A 21005-nucleotide genomic window follows, 5' to 3' on the forward strand; every position below is an offset into this window, starting at 1 on the left:
TTGAAATTTCAGGGGAAATTCACTTTTGCTGAATGTAATTACTGAAGTTGGAGTGTAGCCAGGAAGTTAAAAATTAACACCCTTCCCCTTCTCATATTGCCATGTGAGTGGCTGTCTACATGGAAATGAGCAGGCACTCAGTTCTTGGGCTGAACCCTCATCCCACCAATGGAAGTCCATGGGATTTTGAGAGCAACTTTGGGTTCTGGAGCATGTTTTTATAGCCCTAAATATAGAAGGGGTGTATAAGTCCCATAGGCAGCCTTGTGAATTGGACAGATGCAGTATGAAAAAGTGAATGGTCATTGGTAATGAACACAGCACTTGTTATGGAAACTGCAACCCTGAAAATAACCACTGAGCTGCAGCTGCCTATTGGTGAAGGCTGCTGTCTCTGGAGTTTAGAGCCCAGTGAGTAAAGTATCCCAGCTGAGGTCAGTGGAGGCTTTGCCATCCTTCAGGCTTTCACACAATGTGGGCATGCTGTGCTCTGCACTTAGATTTTCTCCCTGCTGCTACATGCCCACTGCACTTCACACTGAGCCCTCATGTCAGACCAGCAGAGCTCTTCCTGCCTGCTCTCTGAAGGAAGGCTTTTCATCTCCATCTTCATCCTTCATTGTCCCTTTGTCTCTGGCCTAGCCAGCCCCAGCAGCATAGTCCTCTCTGAAACACTGGGTCTTGCGTAGGACAGTCTCTTGATAGGATGTGCCTCAACCTTTTATCACTGTGCTTAGACTGCATTCAGCAAGGTCAGTTTTTTACCACCACTTTTATTTTTGATCATGTTTGTTAGTTATTTAAAAAAAAATCCAGCTCATACTGCCAGTTTTTATTTGCGTTGTACTGTGTCTGAAGGTCCCAGGCCCTGTGTGAACAAATTTTAAATATGTCCAATCAAAATACATACGCATGGAAGTAGAGAAACAACAGAAAAAAGTAATACAAAGGCCCAGTTTGTGTCTTGCTGATGGTGAGCAGTTCTGTGGCAGAACTGGGACAAGGATGCCAGTCTCCTTTGCAGCCTCAACATTGTGTTCTGTTCTGACCTGCCATGAACCAAAGCATATCCTCAAATGTGTGCTTCTCTCCCAGCTACTTTTGTCAGAGAGTGGGAAGGCACTTGGACAACCCACTTGGCGATTTGTGTCCGTGAGTCTTTAGCAGAAGTAGGAATGACCATTTTGCTGCCCATTCTCCTCTTCCCTTGCCATCCCCCATTCTTGCCTCCCTTCTCTCCATGCCTTTGTTCATGAAGAACTGCAATTCTCTACAACTTGAACAATTTCACATTCTCCCTGTCAGTCCTTGCTCTTCCCACCACTGCCTTCAAAGACAAAATAGTTCTGTCTAATCACCCTGAGTACTACCAGCTAATAGACAAAAGATCCTCAGAGCTTGTAGTGGACAGTGCTCTTGTTCATGAAAGTACTTCTGTGTCATCCTGTGAGTGTAGAGAGTGTCTAGGTAGTCACAGGGGATGGGATTGTTAAGCTTGATATTTGGATTCATAAGACGGGAGAGAAAAAGGTAACTCCACTATATTTCTGATGCTTATACACTACGATATCCATGGTATATCACCCCATTTTAAATCCTGTGGGATAGAAAAAAATCATTGTATATTGATGATAGAAGAAATAATTATTGATCTCATTGAGTGTTCCATAATCTTGGGTTATTTTACTTGGATCAGATTGTTCAAAATCTGGGATGAGTGGGGATTTGCAGTGAGAAAGCCCTTGCCAGATCACTTTAATTTTGGCATTTTGAGGAAAGTTACTTCTGAAACATAATTTTAGGCTAGAACCCATTCCTTGGAAACCTGTTGACTTCAGTGGGGGAAGGCAGTCAGTCATGCTGTGCTTTCTTTATTTACTGCAAAACCTTTCTGAGACTGTTGAGAAACAATGATATAAGTCAATCCTGCTTTTGAGAATTTTGTTCATTTTTGTTCATTGAGAATTTTGTTAATTTCTTTTATATTTCATAAAATGTAAAAAGTCTGAATGATTGTGCCATGTTTGTACTGTGATCCCGACCAAGCAATTAGATTCATGCAGAAGGATTGCTTATCCCTCTGAATCCACTTGCAGGACTGGGATCTGTCCATGTATATGACCATAAACCATAAAGCTGACAACATTTTTTTCTCTTTAGAAAGGCTAGATTGTTAAAGCCTTTCTAGGTTACTTAAATGGATCAAAAATTCCACAATCTTCCACCTTCTGTTAAAGCAGTGTGGCTTAGAGATTTATTAGACACAAATAAATATTTTCTTTTGCTCCATCAACAAAATGTAGCTAATGAGGCATCTATAAGTATTATCAAAAATGCATCTAGAATGTGTTGGCATTAATATTTTATTTTGCTGTCAATATAGAATAAAAGATGTCATCCTAAATTCACAACATGATTCAAAACTATAAAAATTGATTCCTTGGCTGCCACACATAATTTCTCAGCAAAGAAATGGACTGGTGGATTTTGTTTCAGGTAGCTGAATTTCCACCTTCATGCAAGTTCATCCAGTTGAATTCGCCTTTTGTTAATGTTAAAAATCATGATGTCTCGTGTCAGTAATGATAATGAAGGGGAAGATTGGCTTTAATGACATTAGAAGAGTCATTATGTTTAATTTATTGCTAATTAATGCTGCCAGCTTTCATATGCTTTGTCTAGCTGTCATGTGCTTGTTATATGCCAGTTGTTTTGTTTTTTTTTTAAATGTGTGTACACATCCCTCCCCATTCATTCATTTTTATTCTGACAATTTACACAGCTTTCTCTCCTCTAGGTTTCCTCCACACATGGTCCCGCCACACCATAGTTTACACACAACTGGAATTCCTCATCCGGCCATAGTCACACCAACAGTCAAACAGGAATCTTCCCAGAGCGACGTCGGCTCACTCCACAGCTCGTAAGTTGTTGCTTCCCCTATCTTCTCTTTGGGATACTCAAAACATCCCCTGTGCATGTGTGGCTTGTAAAAAGGCTTGGGTTTGTGATGTTTTTGCTGTGAAATGTTTTTTTCAATTTTTCTTTTCTGTTGTAATTGATTTGAATGTGGTTTAGCTGCCAAAGTGTGTCGAAATGATGGTAGCAGTCTTTGAGTCATTCTATGACATAAGCATGTAGTTGCTAATTTCACCTGTTTCAACAAGGAAGCAGGATTTTCTTGATTGAGATTCAAGTTTCTTGACCAGTTTCTCTATTACTCAGTGTCTAGTTTGAAGCCTTGAGATAACAGATGCACCACAGGAGACAAAAACCTAAGCATAAATGGCTTGTTCAAAGCTGCAGAGAGCTGGTGTCAAGTTTAGGTTTGAACTGACAAGAGCCCATTGATAAAGAGGTGTAATTATTTCCTCTACTGTCGTGCTCAAGCTCTCCCTGTGAGCCCATTTTTCTGGAGCCCATGTCCTTCCAAGATTCTTGTAGGGCTCAGAGGGTACTTGGTGATGTTGCATAAACATGAGGGGAGTTTTCTTGTAATGCTTTTAAGACTGTTGCTATACTGCAGCTAGAGTGAAGGGTCTAGAAAACCTTCTGGTCCTCTTCCTAGAGATTAATGCTAGAGAAATTGATGGGATTAATTTAATAAACTCACAAAGGGTTCTCACTGTGAGGTCTCTGTCTGTTCTATCTTTACTCTTCAGAAAACATCAGGACTCCAAAAAAGAAGAAGAGAAAAAGAAGCCACACATAAAGAAACCTCTTAATGCATTTATGTTGTATATGAAGGAAATGAGAGCAAAAGTTGTAGCAGAATGCACATTGAAAGAGAGTGCAGCCATCAACCAAATCCTCGGTCGAAGGGTAGGTAACCAGGGACAGGCACAAGCAGGGCCTGCAACTCAGGAGGATTCACATCTTCTGAATCCCTGTGTTTTTCTGCCATTGTGAAAATGGATAGGGAAATTGCTAAACCAAAGGCTTTGGTTTGTTTTTTAGTTTTTGCAGGCACTTCTTGCCAGTGGGGTCATTCGTGGGGAAGAGGAGGAGTTAATTAATAGCAGTGTTATTTCAGTATCATTTCCATGACCAGTTGATGAAAAAATCTTAGATCTCTATTTTGGCCTCTGATAGGCAGAAAAGTAAATGGGAAATGAAAAACCTTTGAGTAGAGTACCAGTATCAGCACCTGTGAGAGCTAGAAGAGGAGAGGAAGTGCCGGTGGGGGAGACACCTCCGAAGCTGGAACTGAGTTCTGGCTCAGGATGAGTGGTTCAGCTTCTGGACCATCTCCCCTGCTGTCTGTTTTTGTTTAGATTTCTTAATTCTTCTCTCTCAACAGGAGACAAAGGGGTTGAGTGCATGTAAATGATTAGATGTGGTTCAGTTGATTTAACTGCAGTTATAATCTAGAGCTGTAAATAAAATACGAATGTCAGCATGCCAGATCATCTGTTTTTATCTCTTTTTTATGAAAATCGATTCTAACTGTAGCTATATGTATAAATAACACACTTTGCTGTTAACATGCTTAGAAAAACCCCAACCACTAGTGCTTTTTATTTTGTCTTTTTGTCTTTTCTCCACCCCAGTGGCATGCATTATCCAGAGAAGAGCAAGCGAAATACTATGAACTAGCAAGGAAGGAGCGACAGCTTCACATGCAGCTGTACCCGGGCTGGTCTGCACGGGATAACTATGTAGGTTCCTATGTAGCTTGAAACTTTGAGTGGTAGAGCTTGTAGAAATGTCTGTGTGACCTGCTGAGCTACGACCACACATTGCACACAAGCAATGCGTGGAAAGTCTCAGGACCCCAATCTGGTAACAACAACAGGTTCTTCCCTTGGCGATACTGAAACTGCTGGGGGGTTATTCCCACTTGGAAGAGGCTCCCTGACTGGGACTGGTATGGGGTTAGAATTTGAGAATAACAGTAGAGCTCTGTGAAAAAGTCTTCCCTTCACTTTTACCAGCATCTGGAAATGCTGTTTGGCTTGCTGGTCATTTTGAATTTCATTTTTTAAAACGAAATTTAAAATGCCCCTTGTATGCTCCTCTACTTTCCACCAAAAGAGATAAATAATTAGTGTCTTGTGCTTATGTGTGTGAGAGTGTAGTGGAAAGTGGAAGAATGACTTATCCTAGCTTCAGAGAAGGACTGGCAAAACCAAAAGCATTATATTTTTTAAAGTCTTACTCTCAAGTGGGGTTAAATGAATTATTCCACACTCCATAGTTGTGTGTTTTGTTTATGTTTTCTTTCATGCCGATATTACCTTTCTTTTCCCCCCCTACCCTCCTAATTTTTAAAAAAGTATATTGGAATTCATGATCAATTCCTGGATTGTTTTAAAATTGATTCCTCCCTCTACTTTTCAGAAAGCCTGTTTTTGAGCTAAAAGTGCTAGTAATTTTTGTCTGTTAAAAAGCACAAGCGCAGCTTTATAACCCCTAGTACTAAATAGCTCCTTCCATGAAGAGTAAGCAGTGCAGATGGTAATAAGTGTTTGCAAGCCTAAGCCCATAAATTCTTGACAGATTTGTGGATTGGTGAGAGCTCTAAACCCTTTTTAATAGGATTATAGCAGCATCTTGATTTTTTTTTAAGTTAAATAAAAATCACCTAAAACTCTCAAGGTCTGTAACTCTGTAATAAACCCCGTTCTCTGGCTTCTAGTCACACTTCCCTGGAGGTTTGGGGACCAACAGCTCTAAGATTGATGCCAGTTTTGAGTAGAGTTACACCTTACAGTTTTGCTGAAATCTGTCTCTTCCATCCTCATCATAATCACTGCCTGTTTTACCATAAATATTCTGTTTTGCTCTATATGACAATACTTGCCTCTGTGAATCTGCATTTTTATATGTATGGGTGGGAGGAAGCCAGTTCAGAGTCTGCAGTGAAGCCAGGAGAAGCAGTAGCAGCTCTTTACACTCTTCTGCCATTTCAGTGGTGAAGAATACACATGCTCACTTATTTAGCAATATGTACTTAGGGACAATTTTTCAAATCCTTCTGTTTTCTTGAACATCTTTTCTTTCCACTGGGCTCAGCTCTCCCTCCTTGGTCATTACAGGTATACCTGTGCATGCTCAATTGTTTTTCCAGTTCAGAATATTCTTGATCCTGTGCTCCTCAGAGGAGACCTTTTTAAGCCTGATGAGGCACAGCTCCTGCTTAGCACATTTTCCTTCCCTTTTCAGCGCAGTCTGGCCTGAGGCTGTCAGACCATAGGCTCAAGGTAGTTGCTCAGCTCAGTATCATCGTCTTGGGTGTTCAAAAGGGAGTCTAGGCTCGACTGAGGTTTCGGGAATGCTCATTCTGCACAGTGACTGTGCCACCGACAGATGGGCATGTACAAAGCCTCAGTGTTTAGGACCTTTTACTTTTGTCCTCACTGTGTGAACACTGAGAAACCCTTTCTTCTCAAGCTAAAAAGGACTGGATGAGAAAGCCGGTGCTTTCCCAGCGGCTTGATGCTGTACCCCCAGGTGACCTTCAGGGGGAACCTTCCTGCCTGAGGAGAGCATGGTACCTTTGCATCATCCACAGGATTTATTTATGTCTCCTCTCCTGGTCCATTCACAGCTCTCCTGAGTGCCCCTCCTCCCTCAGCCGTTTGTAGGGTCTTGAGCCTTTCACACATCTAGCAGGGGAGTGACTTTGGGCTGCTTGAAGTGGTTAAATTGTTAAGCACCTCACATCAGGCTCAAGGATAAGGCCAGCTATAGCCCAAGTCTTCAGAGACAGGAGCAGTGCATTCAGGAAAAGCAGCTTTCAGCCTCATGGCTTGTTGGTGTCACAAGGCACGTTGGCTCTTCCTGAGATCTAATGTGAGATGTTTAGCAGTGCTGAGTGATGGACTCAGAAGTATGTAAGGGTCCAGTCACATCACCCACTGCTTGTTTAGCAAATAAGTACCCAAGAACTCTGCAGACCTATCAAAACCCATCTTAGTTTGGCTCCGGAGAGAGAGCTACCAAAATTGTTAGCAGGTATGTACATCCATATTTACTTGCAGCATAAAATTTGTATAGTATGACGACAGAAAATATTACAATCTACTCAAGTCTTGGGAAAATAATCTTAGGCAAAGAAAACATGGTGCCTTCTGCAGAGCACTTGAAAAACTGCTGCCACAGTTATTTCCTTAAATCCATATATTAATTTAGCTACATAGTCTGATATCCTCTTGTAGCCCAGAAATTGAACAAGCAAACCAAGATTATTCTTCTTCCTGATGCTTTAAAAAGGGTGTAAAGAAGTTGATGTGACATCTGTCCATTCTTTGTTCGGAAGAGTTTTAAAAGCTTGTGTTGAAAAAGAACGAGAAGTTCCTGGTCCCTGGCTGACATTCCTGTAGATCAGCTGTTTTTCACAGATTGCTCCCTAACGGCATTACAGTACCTTAATACCTGGCTTGAAGAGCTCGTGAAAGGCAGGTGACTCCTGACCTTTGTTCTGGCTGGCCCTCGAGTGAAGAAGTTATAAGGTCTCAAATTTAAATAGCCCTTGAATTCCCAAATGTACTGCAAAAATTAAACAAATTTGCCGCAGATGCAGTCTGTTAATTATGCCAGTGGCCTCCTTGAGATTAAATAAAAGTCAGGCTTATTATCTTGAGGCAATTGTCTGGTTTTGGTTCCATTGTTGAAAGCTGGAAAAAATTCACTGATTTTCGCAGAGTTTCTGTCAATCTAGATCAATATAGATGGAGTAGAGTCTGAGCCTCTTGCTTATGTGATACATGGATTTCAAGATACCATGCTTTTCCCAATTGTGTTCTCAGGGAGCTTTAGGAGTAGTGCTTGTCTGCCTTATCTGCCTGTCATGTTAGACTGATGGCTGCTCTAGCAACTGACAACTTCCATATCCCAAAAAATTACCTCAGAGGTGTCAGAGATTATTTGTCATCAGCATCGAGCCTGCAGGATTATGTGCCTGTTGTTTAAAGTTCCTTTGAGGTGGACAGTTCACACTACTTTTTCCATCTCCAGAAGGATCTCATAAATCTGGAACAGCCTGGACAACAGGATGGCAATTTACAACGCCGAGCAAGCACGAGGAATGAGTGCAGAAATCCCATTCCACAAGGCCAGCTTTGTGGAGGAAAAACAGGACAATGACGAATCAATGTCCTTCATTCATGTTGGGGGAATTTTTTACTAATACATTCTAGGAAATCTATCATAGGGAGCATCCCAAATGTGGATGTGCCATGCTGAAGTCCATTTTAACCATGTATCTGGAATCCATCTACTCAGAAAGATGCCCACTGTGTGGTTGAACATCTTGGCCTTCCCAGATACATCCAACCCTTCGAAAGCTCTGTGAGATTCCTTCTTCCAAAATATGTTTGTTGCCCCTTGACCACAAGGGACTGCTGCTCTGAGGTCTTCTCACCAGCTGTGCTTGCTTCAAAATCCAGGAATTCTTGTGCTGTTCACAGCTGACATTGCTGGCCCAAAAATTGTTGCTTTTAGCATTTGGAGAGCTGTGAAAAAGAAATTACTCTGTTACCTACACTGGCCTTGTTGTACTAGTCTGCAAACCCTGTACCTCAGTGTTAGAGGAGTTTTCTTGGAAAAATAGCTTTTCTCTTTTGAGCTATGCTTATTACTTCATATTTTTTCTATTGGAAAGCAATTACTGTTTTTCCACAGAAGCTGGGCTCCCAGTTGTCCTCTCCCACACTGTTGGAGAGAAGCAGAACAGGCTATTCCCCCTCCAGTCAAAAACTGTAACAAATTTCATCATCTTGTGGTACAGCATTTGGGAAAGGGATCGAGTTTAGCAAAATATTACTAGTTGTTTCCTTGTGATAGAGCAAAATCTGGGAAGGGTCTTTGCTATGTCTGGATTTTTTTTCTTCTCCTGGCATTGCTTTCTAGGTTGTCAGTGGAACTATAAAACTGCAGGTTAGGATACACGTTACTGTGGGCTTCCTTGTCTGCTTGAATGCTTGGGATTTGGTGCTGAGGAACTCCAGAGGCTCAGTCTGACCTCACTCTCCCCTCTCTCTTTTCCCTCTCCTTCCCCTTTCTGCCCCACCAATACATGACCACAAATGATTCTTGAAACTTCTGCATGCAGGAGCATACACATGTGAGATGTTTTTGGCTTCATGATGATCTTAGCTCAAAAGCAGCATCTTGCAAATCCTTCTGCCCCCACCTCAGCCGCCCATGGCCTTGGTGGGTGTTTGCACTGGGTGGACAGCAGTGAGGCTGTCCAAAAATTCACAGGGTGGGCAGGCAGAGTCAGTCCTGGGGTGCAGCATCTCCTTGGGACCCCCCCAAAGTTCCCTGCACAGCAGGTGAGCCAGTGTCACATTTCAGTGTCCCCCCATGGGAGCTTCGTGCTCTAGCTGCAGCCTCATTGCTTGATGCCCTCCTGCAAGGACACTTCTTTGGGGCTTAATTCTAATCCTTCTCATTTGTGTATGTTTTCTGCAGGGAAAGAAGAAGAAGAGGAAAAGGGATAAGCAGCCAGGAGAGACCAATGGTAAGTAAAGACAAGTCTAAACCTCTTGCTTAGTGGAAGTGTGGCAGTCCTGGTGTGACCCTTGTAGGTACGGGGGAGGTGGGCACAGGTCTCCTGGCCTCAGGGGAGCCAGTCCCTATGCTAGACAGCTTCTTTTTTTTTTAAATGCGCTCCAATAATTCCCGCGTTACCGCCCTTCTAAACCTAGTAACCCAGCCATTGCATGTCAGAGCCTCCTCCTCGCGCGGCACGGCCGGGTTTGTCCGCCTGGCTGCCGAGGCTGTAGCGCAGAGCCGTAGCTGTAATGCCTGTGCCGTGGTTTATCAGCCGTGCGCTTCCGCCGCGCGCGCGTGTGTGCGTGTCCGTGTGCGGCGCTGTTAATTTGGGCTGTCCCTGGATGTCCTGATGCATGCCTTACAGTGGTAAATCGCACCCATCTTAAATTAAGGAGGTTTGCCATTCTGTATAGGAAATTAGAAATACTGCATAGGCAATCTCATAGTCGATCTTGAAGAAGCCCTAACTTAGTTTTTTTGAAGCCTTTGTATAATTTGTTCTTTTTTTTCAGAACACAGCGAATGTTTCCTAAATCCTTGCCTTTCACTTCCTCCGATTACAGGTGCTAACGTCATTTTGAGTCATTTAAAATAGTTTATAAACTGCTTTTTAATTTTTTTTCCTGCCATTATAGATTTTAACATTAAGCACTTATGACATTAAGAAAAAAATACCATCCACACGTTTTGATAGTATTTATTATCTATATATCTTTATATCTATTATGTTTGATAGTATTTTTTAATTTTGTTTTTTGTTTTTGTAACAATTGCTATTAAAACAGTAATACAGTAAAAATAACGCAAGAGTTGTACTAACTGTGCAAATTGAATATGCAGTATTTCTTTAAAGAGACTGATAAAGAATGGAAGCAAGTCAGTAATGAACCTCCTTAATCTAATGGCATTTTTCATGGCTCCCACTAAGTCTTCTCACATTAGCATGCATATGCTTTTTTTTATTATTATTTTAGTTTTGTATTTTTTTTCTTTTCCTTTCTGCTCAAGCCTGTTCATTGCAATTCACTAGCTGTACTAACTCAGCACCTTGCCATGCTTTACGTTTTATTTTCTGGCTGATACTAACATACTCATTCCGCAGTCTGCTTATTCTTATCCATTCTTTTAAATACAAATTAATGAAAACAAGTAAATTGAATGTTATTCCAAAAGCTGCATTATCCCAGGAGATATAATTTCTTTTTTTTTCCTTTCTTTTTTTTTTCTCTTATTTTGTATCTGAGTTGAAGAAAAAAGCATGTTCAGGATCTAACTTCCATACTCAGCTTCTTTTCTTCCTTTTCCCCCCCACCTCTTAAAAAAAAAGAAAAAAGAAACCCCAACCCAAATCAATCTTGCCTGAAACATCCTGCTAGACCAACCACAAAGACTTTCCTCTACCTGCTCTCTCAAAAGGGAAAGAAACAGTCCTTTATAAAGGGATACTGCAGCTTTAATTGCAACAGCTAATCTGAAGAGTTGAATAAAAATGTAATTATCACTTTTTTTAACTTTTAAATCAAAAGTCAATATTTGCAATTAATAACAAGGACATTGATTTTTATTCCCTTTTTTATTTTTATTTTTTCCTTATTTTTACCTTTCTCTTTTTTCTCCCCTTTTCTCTCTTCCTCCCTCTCTCTCTCTCTCTCTCTCTCACTCCCCCCTCTCCCCTTTTCTTTTTTTCCTCTCTCCCTTTTCTGCTCGCTTTTCTTGAACTCATTCAGACCTGAGCGCTCCTAAGAAATGCCGAGCGCGCTTTGGCCTTGATCAACAGAATAACTGGTGCGGCCCCTGCAGGTGTGTATAGTTTTCCCAGACTCGCTATGGCTGATTTGCAGCTGGTTTATTTGGTACTTTCCCCTTTTTTTTCCTGCCTTGTTGCTTTGTAGCTCTGTGTTGTGATCTAGAAGACACAAGGGAGTGGGACACTGCCATCAGTAATCATCTCTTCGAAAGGGTTTTGCTTTTTTTTTTTCCTTTGTTGGTTGGTTGGTTGTTTTTTTTCCGCCTTCCTCTTTGCTGCTGCTAGCCAAAAACCCACTGTAAAACAGCATCAACCTTAAGCCCATCTGATCCGTGGCTCAACCACGCTCCTGCCTTCCAAGCCTCCAGCCAAGGACAGTAGCTCCCAAAGCCCTTGATAATGCGGCACTGAGTGCGGTACCCACACCACACAGGCTCATGGCTGTGTCGGAGGTTTTTTTTTGGTTTTCCTTTGGCTCATTGTGAAAGTCCTGTTTTCCTTCCTGCCCTTGGTACGAGGGGAGATTACCAAATAAAACGGAGGTGACTGCAAGCTGAACGTAGCTGTAGCTGAGATGACGCAGACCAAATGAGCTCTATCCACCATTGTGTTGTATTTTTTGTGTTTACCTTATGCTAACAGATGCAAATACTCCAAAGAAGTGTCGGGCATTGTTCGGGCTTGACCGACAGAGTTTATGGTGCAAACCATGCAGGTATAAAACTACCCATTAGGCCTTTGGGGAAATAAAAGCAATCTGTCCTCTTAGTGCATTTGTGTGATTTTGTTTTTTTAATCTTTTTTCCCCACTCCCCACCTTTCTCTCTCCCACAGCATCAATTGCTAATAATCTTTGATCTTGGAATTTCTTGCTAATTTAATGCCATTTTCTCTCTTTCTTTACCAATAACCTCTCCCTGGTGGTAGAACTGGGAACAAGAAAACTCAAAGTCCTTAAAGCTGGCAATTTTTTGGCTTTTTTTTTTTTTTATTTTTTCCAGATTGTCAGCAAAAATAATGTTTACCTGGACATTTATATTTTGTCTTTCATTTGGGTCTATGTCCCCTGCCTGCAGAGGCTTTTTAAAAAGGTTCTGGGATCTGCAGTACTAGTGTTTTTCTTGTTATTAGAGATGTAAAAGCCAGTGTTTACAGCTTATATTGTATTCATTCTTTTGGTATTATCTGAAAAATTAAAACAGCTACCTGTTGGCTACTATGCCTCTGTAAGGTTTAAGTAGATACAGTTTTTTTAATTATCTGAAATCTTTTTTCCTATTCCCAAAAATATATTTTTTCTTAAATTTTATCCCAACAAGTGAGCTGTAAACGTCTGAGCTCTAAACAAAACTAATTACAACTTTAGTAGCACAGTTTCCAGCATTAAAAGGAATCTAGAGATGAAAGACATCAGAGAGCCCAAATTCCGGCAGCCCATGTTCTACTGGAGTTTAATTCCATGTGTAACTCAGTATGTACTTCTTTCTTGGTGGAGGGATACCAAGTAGTTCTTTTCTCATTCCTTTTTCCTTATATGATCACATTTGGTTAAATTTGTTGTTTCTTTATTCTGATACAAGCAGTCTTTGAATTTGGAATATTATGATGGTAGGTATTTCAACCCAAACCACACTCTGTGTGTAGTGATTCCTCTCCCACATTTCCCCCTCTTACTCATGCCAGTCCCATGTGCTCCATCTCATTTAGAATGTAGCTCAGACGTCCATCATATTTTGTGTATGCACGCAGTCTTGTCTGTGCTTAGTGTCCAGGATTGAGGGTGGTGTTTTGTGTCAGTGTACCAGAGGAGGCACCAGAAATGCCTTCTGCAGGTTGTGTGTTGTCCCATTTGAGGCATGGTATTATGGGGTGCTGGGGGTTAGGTATCAGTACCAGGACATGTGTTAAACAAGCTGGGAAAGCAGCAGTTTTGTAGTGCTTGAAGGCAGAAGGGTTCAGTCTAGAAGAGCTGAGTAGCTACTTCACTGTGTCAGGAGTCTCACGCTAGCCAAGGGCTGCAGTGCTGTGTTTAGTTAGGCTCTATTCTGTGGTTACTTTGCTGCACACTATCAGCAGATATTTGTGTAGTCTAGAGATAGAGTATGTGAAGCATGTCAGGCTCTGCATGCCAAGTAGCAGAACGGGGGCACATCGTGTTTGTGTTGCTTTATCTTTTTCTGGCTGCTTAAGTAAGCAACATACTTTTAAAACTACATTTTATCAGCAAGGAAACTTTTTATTTGGTCTGTACAGTGCTTAGGTTACATGTGAAGCATAAACCCTCTCTTAACTTATACCAGGTTTTGGTCAGAAGTCTTTTCAGCACATCAGGGACAACTTTAGTGGTACAGCTGATAGTTTTGGACTTGCTGATTCAGAGTCAGCTGCTTTTTTTTGTTTTGGTTTGGTTTCTTGTTTTGTTTTGTTTTTTCATGCATGGAGGCATTTTACCACTAGGTATTAGAGCATTTCTCTCCTAGTTCTGGTCCTAACCGTTATAACATTGCATTTGTTAGCATGGTAGCATTTTGTAGCGCACCTTAGGTAGGTGCTAAAGATGTGCAGTTTGCTACTGTGGTGAAAACTGAGACATCTTTGCCCACAGCAACTGAATAAACCCTTGCACTCTTCTGTGGCTTTCACTCATGGCAATTGCAGCATTACAGGTTTCCTGGTGCTGTTCCAGGGCTAGTTTCAAAAGCAGTGAAAGTGGATTCAGGTCTGTTGTGTTTGCTCTACTGATGTAGCAAATTAACACTTTCGGAGCATTGCAAAAGTGAATAATCCTCATCAGTGCTTCTGAGGGGTCAATATGTAGTATTTTTGTTCCAGCCTTTAGGAGAGCAAAACTGAGGCACAAGTAGTTCCTTAGAATTTTACTTATTCCCCCTCACCAGAGCTGCTTGGTGGTGTTCATGTCTGCTGAAATTAGGCTTGTGTGCTTTGGGGGTTTGCCCTCTGGACCTTTTGTCCCACTTAACCCTGACAGGTACATGACCACAGGTAACCATGGTGCGATTGGCACAGATTGCAGAAATATCTCCCACCTTAAGCCATCATGATTTAAGTAAATATTATTTTCAGACCACAAGTGGCCACACTAATAAAAAGTTTAGCAAAAGAAGCAATATGCTCCCTTAATCCTAGTCAAAGGAAAATTACTTCAGGTAGCAGAGCAATGGGGTTTTTTTTTAAAAGGTTGTTAGCTCTGCAGTGTCAGAAAGTCAGGTAAACCTGGTTTAAAGCTGCTTTGCCATGGGAGCTCTTTCTTTCAGGCCACAGAACATAAATAATATTAAAAAATAAATTTGAAATGCTCACATACTAGATTCAAAGTGCCTCCAGTTAAATAATTTAGTGCCCTGTAGGTTCAGATCAGTCCAGTTAAAGGACTTTTGGACCCCCATCAATGAGGCAGGCAGAGCTTGGGTCTCTGCTTGCAAGTAATTTTAATTTGGGAATGGATAGGGAGTCCTGCAGTCTCCAGATTGTATGAACTCATCTTTCCACACAAGTAGGATTGGTGAGCTTAACTGTCTTGCTGGGGCTGTACAGAAGGTCCGAACAGGAACTGTGGCCCTAGTAGTGCTGCACAGCTGAAGTAGGAAGCAGTGAGAGGAGAGGGGAAAGAGAACAGCAGAACTGTCCTTAGCAAGAGCCAGAGACCTCCAGTGTTGTTTGTTGATGGTAGAAGAATTAACAAGGTCTGTTTTGAGCCCACCAAATTAATTTTTTTCTGTCTTTTAATGTTGCTCTAATAAAGCATGGTTTACAGCCTTCTCTTGCTGTCTTCTATCTTTCTTTCTTTCTTTTTAACATTTAAGTTGCATGGTTGTCTTTAGTTTTTAGCATGTATTGATCTGCAGGCTAACATGGTTAAAACTCTAATAGCCCTAACCCCTTACCTTGCCATGTGGCACATGGAGCAGAATCTGAGAGCAGACCTGAGTCTCTGGAGGAAGGGATGTCACAGCACTGGTCCCTCACTGAAGCTGGTGAAAGATGGGATACTGGGTTTGTTGCTCCCTTCCTGGCTATGGGAGATGATAGTTTTAATTCCAGGATCAAGGTAGTGTGGTCTCCTTTGCAAATGAGAAGCATCTCATTGCCTCGAGGGTGGAGCTTGGTTTAACCTAGTCAAATGCCATACCTAGGGGAGAACACTGGTGACCAGCAGGGGAACTGGGGCACCTCCTGGAGTGGGGAATGTCCCCTGGTGACACTCAGCTGCTGTGCCATGCTCAGGCACTCCCTCTGATGGAGTTGCAGAGCTGGGGTGATGTATCCACTGGAGAGGGAGAGCAACCTCCTCCTTCATGTTGGTAGCTTTGTGCAGCTTAGCTGAGCATCCAAAGTTCTCGTGGCAGAGCTGCTCCAGACAGGCTTTGTCCTATGCCTTGGGCTGTGTGTCAGCACTTCAGGACTTCTCATGGCAAGTGTGATTTTGGATCAGAGGGCTGAAGAGCCAGCATGTTTAGGGTCAAGGTGGCCACTGGACATCATTCTGCCAGATGCTGTGGTTGTTTGCCTTATTACTTCTGTCCTACTGCTAAAGTTGTCTTGCGCATACTTGGCAAGAGAGATGGTGTGAAACTGTCATCTGTTTTCATTGCTCCTTTACATTATCCAGTGGACAGAGGGAGGAGAAAAGATCTCTGTCGGGTCACTTATTTATTTGAAGATGAGCGGCTCTTGCGAGACTCTCAAATGCCCTGGTGTGAAATTAAGATCCATGGTGCTCCTCACCTTTGTGCCTGTCGTCGTGCTCTTCACCTACCGAAATTGGATTCCACTCTGGAGTTACATGTTTGACCTCTCAGAGGAAAATCCCCAAAATGCAGACAAGCAGCTTCCCAAATCTACCACTCTCCCCTAAAACAAAAAGTAAAACTGAGTCGATTTAAAGCCACAACCTGCAGGCCATACAACCAGTTATTCTTGTTATTTTGGATCATACTCTGTTTTTCCTGTTCTTTTCCTGTTTTTTTCTCCTGTTTGCTTTGTTTGTTCATTTTGTTTTTATTTCCCCTCTCTCTTGTTCTCTCTGTTATATCCCTTCTGTCTGACTGACATTTCTGGATTTGGTGTGGTTCTTAACAGAGGAGAAAGCAATGAGCAGTAGTTTGCAGCTGATCTTGCCTCCCAAGGGCAGGGCATCGTATGACACCACAGGTGATGCAGGTGTAGCTATAGCCCGATTGAGTTGGACAGTGTTATGGGACATCTTGAGATACCATCAGCTATCCAGGGTTTTTATTTTAGGAGGATTAAATTACTTTTTAATATTTTTTTCCCCATGTAGGAAAGTTTGTAGATTAGAACAGTGGGCTCCAAAACCCATTTATCTGGTTTTCTGACTATGAAAATAAGGAAAGGAAGCAGCCTGAAGAGGAGAGGGATGAAGAGACAATTAATTGGTGAATCCTTTCCAAATCTGTTAGCCGAGGGGAGGTTCCTGAGTGGGTTTGCTGCCAAGGACACCCTGCCAGACCCCCAGGATGGCACATGGGGCCAGGGTGCCACCCATGCAGAGCCCAGAGTAGCTGACTGATGGCTCTTTGCTGTAGATGACTGTCTCCATCAGCATCTCTGCCCTATATTCATGGATGACTCTCTCCCTGTTTCTAGGAGAAAAAAAAAGTGCGTTCGCTACATACAAGGTGAAGGCAGCTGCGTCAGCCCACCCTCTTCAGATGGAAGCTTACTAGACTCTCCTCCGTCCTCCCCCGCCATGCTCGCCTCCCCCTCCAGAGACTCGAAACCACAGACTGAACAAACGCAACCCCTCTCGCTGTCATTGAAGCCTGACCCGCTGGCGCACCTGGTGATGATGCCGCCGCCATCCTCGCTCGTGCTCGCTGAGAGCGCCGCGAGCAAGCCCGGCGCCCTGCCCGCCGCCAGCTGCCCCAACGGGGCCCTGGACCACCCGCCGGCCGCCCTCCCGCCGGCCGCCGCCGCCGCATCCCTCGCACAGCCCTCAACGTCCTCCTTGCATTCCCACAGCTCGCTGCCGGGGACACAGCCCCAGCCGCTCTCCCTTGTAACGAAGTCCTTAGAATAGCTTTAGCCTTGTTAGCCCTTTCAGTTTCCTTTCGGGGGGATTGAATTCTGTTGGTATTTGGGGTTTTGTTTTGTTGTTTTTTTTTTTTTCCCTTTATTTTTTTTTCTTCTCGTTGTTGTCGTCCACTGTTTGTCGTCGTTTCTCAGTTTCATTTTTAATTTGTGCCATGTGGCTACATTAGTTGATGTTTTATCGAGTTCATTGGTCAATATTTGACCCATTCTTATTTCAATTTCTCCTTTTTAAATATGTAGATGAGAAAAGCCTCATGATTCTGCCAAAATTTTTATCAACAGCTGTTTAAAGTCTTTGTAGCGTTTAAAAAATATATATATATACATAATTGTTATGTAGTTCCAATAGCTTAGTTTTAAAGACTGATTTTAAAAATTAAAAAAAAAAAGAAGCAATTTTGAAGCAGCCCTTGCCAGAGGCATTGGTTCTTTATTATTTGTATTAAATACGAGCTTGCGAACCAATCATTTTACATCTGGTTTTTAAACCTTTAAGGGCACAACGAATGCAGTGCCGCTACTACTTCCTTTTTTTTTCTTCCTTGTGTGAAACAACCTTTATTGTGATGTTACTTGTTATTGTTTAAATGTACAGAAACAAAGGGTAAAAAAAATGTGTTAATATACCTTGTTCCATGGTGTTGTTCTTTTTGGGGGAGGGGACGCTACTCAACAATTAAAAGTATCACAACGCTATTGGACCAGTAGTATTTATTGCTTTAGAAATTGCTTGTTGTATCTGTATGTTGTCCCTTTTTAAATGTTTTTTTCTTCTTTTATTTTTTCCTTGAAACATTGTATAAAGGGTTTTTTTTTTCCTTTAGTGTAAGCATCTTATATATAACAACTCATTTGTACAAGGTTTTTAAGTTTATATATAAATGTGTATATATATATTTTTTCCGGGATTTTGTTTTTGATTTGTTTTCGTGATTTTTTTTTTTTTGCTATATGAAATACGGTTGCCACCAAATGGACATTCGCAGATGCATTTTTTCAAGGATCAATAGTGTAAAGAATAAAATTGCTTTAAAAGCCATTACACTCGAAAAGACTTGAAAATTTAGCAAGGGAATTTTTAGCAATGCTGTTTGAAAAATAGCAAGGTCCAAGTGTCTCCCGTTCAGAACTGCAGCTGAATCCCCTGCGACATTAGGACTGTAGGCTGTGTGCAAAATTTTTATGTGCCAAAATTCTCAGTGACTTTTACCTTTCTCCCAACAACTTTATTATTTTTTTTAATGCTGTAATTTTTTTGTTCATCATGTTTTGCTGTGATGTTACATAGGTAGATATGTATGTAGTTTTAATGTCACCTATAACAGACGTGTTTGGTAGCAGATTGTCCGGAAAGCATTTAAAATGAAGAGGTATAAACCCTTAAGGGCCAAATTCTGTATATTAGATTATTCATAAAAGGAAAATCAGACTGCCACTTTTATGTACACTTACTACATACAGGTAGGTAGCAAACTTAAAACAAAAAAAAAACCTAGGCATGTTGATGTTGCAAAAAACGCTGTATAAAGCTGAAAAATTGTTCATCTGTTCATTCAGTGCCATTGTAGTTGACATGAAGCGATTGTAAAACTGTCTCAGATTTTTCTCTGGTTTATTAAGATGCTAACTATAACATTTTTTGTGAATACTTTGAATGTTTCCTAACAGTTGTGATGTTACTGTTCCGTTTTATGCTCTTATTCCGATTTTCATTTTTAATGGTTTGGAAGCCATTTTTTGTAATGAATAAATGTTCATGCTGTACAGTATCTGTAGCATGCAGTTCTGGATTAATAAAAGCAACTTAGTATGTGCAGAGAATGACTTGTCAACTCATTTATGCATTGACTGCATTTTATCTGGCTGGAAAGATTTGCGGGCGGACTGGAAAAATTCCTTGGGAAAAAAAGTGTGAAAATTGTGGCAATTTGTAGCCAGCTCTAGTTGTGAGAAATCCCATTTTCTTTGGGTTCCCAAGGAACCCAAAGGATTTGCATTTGAGCTGTCCCTCTCCCTGCTCAGTGCACTTTTGCATGAGTAGCAGTGGTTAAAGATCCTTTTTATTTAAAGCAAATGTCACATGATTTGGCAGAAGACAGCGTGTGAGCTAAGGGAATGTCCTTCCCTGTGAAGTGAGCCTGACTGGTGGATGGGAGACAGGGCTGGTGATACCATTAATTTTAATGTATTTCTGTTTAACCTGGTGATCTCACAACATAGAGCTAGTGCACTATAAAGGTCATGCAGGAGAGCCCAGATAGCCTTAATTAGTAAAGTCCTTCTTCTGGCCTTAGGCTTTATCTTCTGGACAGATTTGAGTCCAGTTTTGCATATATTTGAAGTTTTTTTTTAATGCAACAACCCTTGCAGCACAGCCTGCTCTTGGTTCTGAGGATCCAGCATCCACCTGACAGCAATACCTGCAGATGCTGCAGGATGGAAGTGAATTTATATGCAAAGATTCTTATGTTGTTGATTCATTTGGGTTTATTTTTAATAAGTGGAGATTTAAACTTCCTAATTTCCAGGATTCTATCTCAAGCAGATGTCACCATAGGGCCAGTCAACTTGGAAAATGTCAGCCATGGTAATTCCTACACTGGAGGAGAATGGAGTGTAAAGGTGTTGAAGCAAGTAAAGGTTTGTTCCCTGCTGTTGTGCAGGTGTGTTGCTCAGGTACTGCATTTCTGTTTGATTGGTCTTGGCAGGCTCTGCAGGAAGGGTGAGTGCTCTGCAGAGACCTGGCAACAGGCTGTTCTGGTAAGCCCAGCACTGGGATGGTGCTGTCCCTTCCTGTGGGGGCCGATAAAACCTGCAAAATTGTCTGTTGGCTGCAGAAGGTATTTCCTTTGTGAGGGCCTGGGAGGTGCTGAGTGAAGTATAATGTGTAAGCAATATACAGTACTTTTAATTGCTAATATTTAATTATTGGTTTACAAGACAAGCCTTCTTTTTTTTTTTGGTTGAAACATGTTAGTAATGTAAATACATGAGTATTGTTTCTTATGTCCTATTAGAAGGGTTAAGTCGTGGTGAATTTTTTATCAAGCTCCATTTATCTCTCTTGATCCAAGGCCTGATGGTGTTTTTCTTGTGGTCTGACATGATGCTGCCCTTGACCTCAGTGGAACACGTTCCCTCATCAACCACGACAGGCACGTGGGCAGCGTGGGTGGGAGAGGGCTCTGCAGTGGGGAGAAGGACATTGCTGCAAAGCCTTTGTGGAAGGTGCCAAATGCTGCTGTTGTTGGTAGCCAGTAAATTGAATGCAATGCTCAAATTACTCTCCGGCTAGTTAAGGTTTCTAGGGAGTTTTTTACTTCTTTTTCCTAAGTGTTTTGACTCTTGCTAGAGCATGGCCATCCATCAGCCCGACACATGCACTGCGTCTCTGCTGGGGATAGCTGCTCTCTTCTAAAGTAAGGAATAGTGCTCCAGGGAGATCTCTGAATGCCATGATTCAAAGTAGACACCATCAAGGTATGATTCATATATTCAGGAAAATAATGTGTTCTTTGCTCTCTGCTTTATTAGGCAAACTTCAGAAAGCAGAGTCCTGAAACATCATTCCCGTGCAGATTAGTTTTCCTTCTGTGTGTGTGGTGAGAGGCATGTGTTCCAAGGATACATTGAACAGGGCTTGTGAGTGGTGGAGAACTCATGCTGGGAACTTATTTGCTGT

At 41.7% G+C, this 21005-nt stretch overlaps 1 protein-coding gene across 26 annotated transcripts in view; it reads left to right on the plus strand.

Moving 5' to 3' along the window:
• TCF7L2 (transcription factor 7 like 2) overlaps positions 1 to 19144 on the plus strand; it is a 171358-nt gene extending 152214 nt beyond the window's left edge. For 5 of the 26 annotated variants that reach the window (XM_030950690.1, XM_030950688.1, XM_030950689.1 and 2 more), the window contains 7 exons: positions 2783 to 2923; positions 3663 to 3822; positions 4551 to 4658; positions 9418 to 9466; positions 10014 to 10064; positions 11229 to 11301; positions 16877 to 19144. In XM_030950690.1, the coding sequence (XP_030806550.1) occupies positions 2783 to 2923; positions 3663 to 3822; positions 4551 to 4658; positions 9418 to 9466; positions 10014 to 10064; positions 11229 to 11301; positions 16877 to 17309 (1015 nt within the window). In that variant the 3' untranslated portion in view covers positions 17310 to 19144. Of the gene's footprint in view, positions 1 to 2782; positions 2924 to 3662; positions 3823 to 4550; positions 4659 to 9417; positions 9467 to 10013; positions 10065 to 11228; positions 11302 to 11890; positions 11964 to 12828; positions 12858 to 16876 lie in introns of those variants that run through there. The other 21 variants (XM_030950691.1, XM_030950692.1, XM_030950700.1 and 18 more) reach the window with 17 other exon arrangements.
• Positions 19145 to 21005: the final 1861 nt, after the last annotated feature.

The sequence above is a fragment of the Camarhynchus parvulus genome, chromosome 6 (genome assembly GCF_901933205.1).
Source record: "Camarhynchus parvulus chromosome 6, STF_HiC, whole genome shotgun sequence".
Taxonomy (NCBI): Eukaryota; Metazoa; Chordata; class Aves; order Passeriformes; family Thraupidae; genus Camarhynchus; species Camarhynchus parvulus.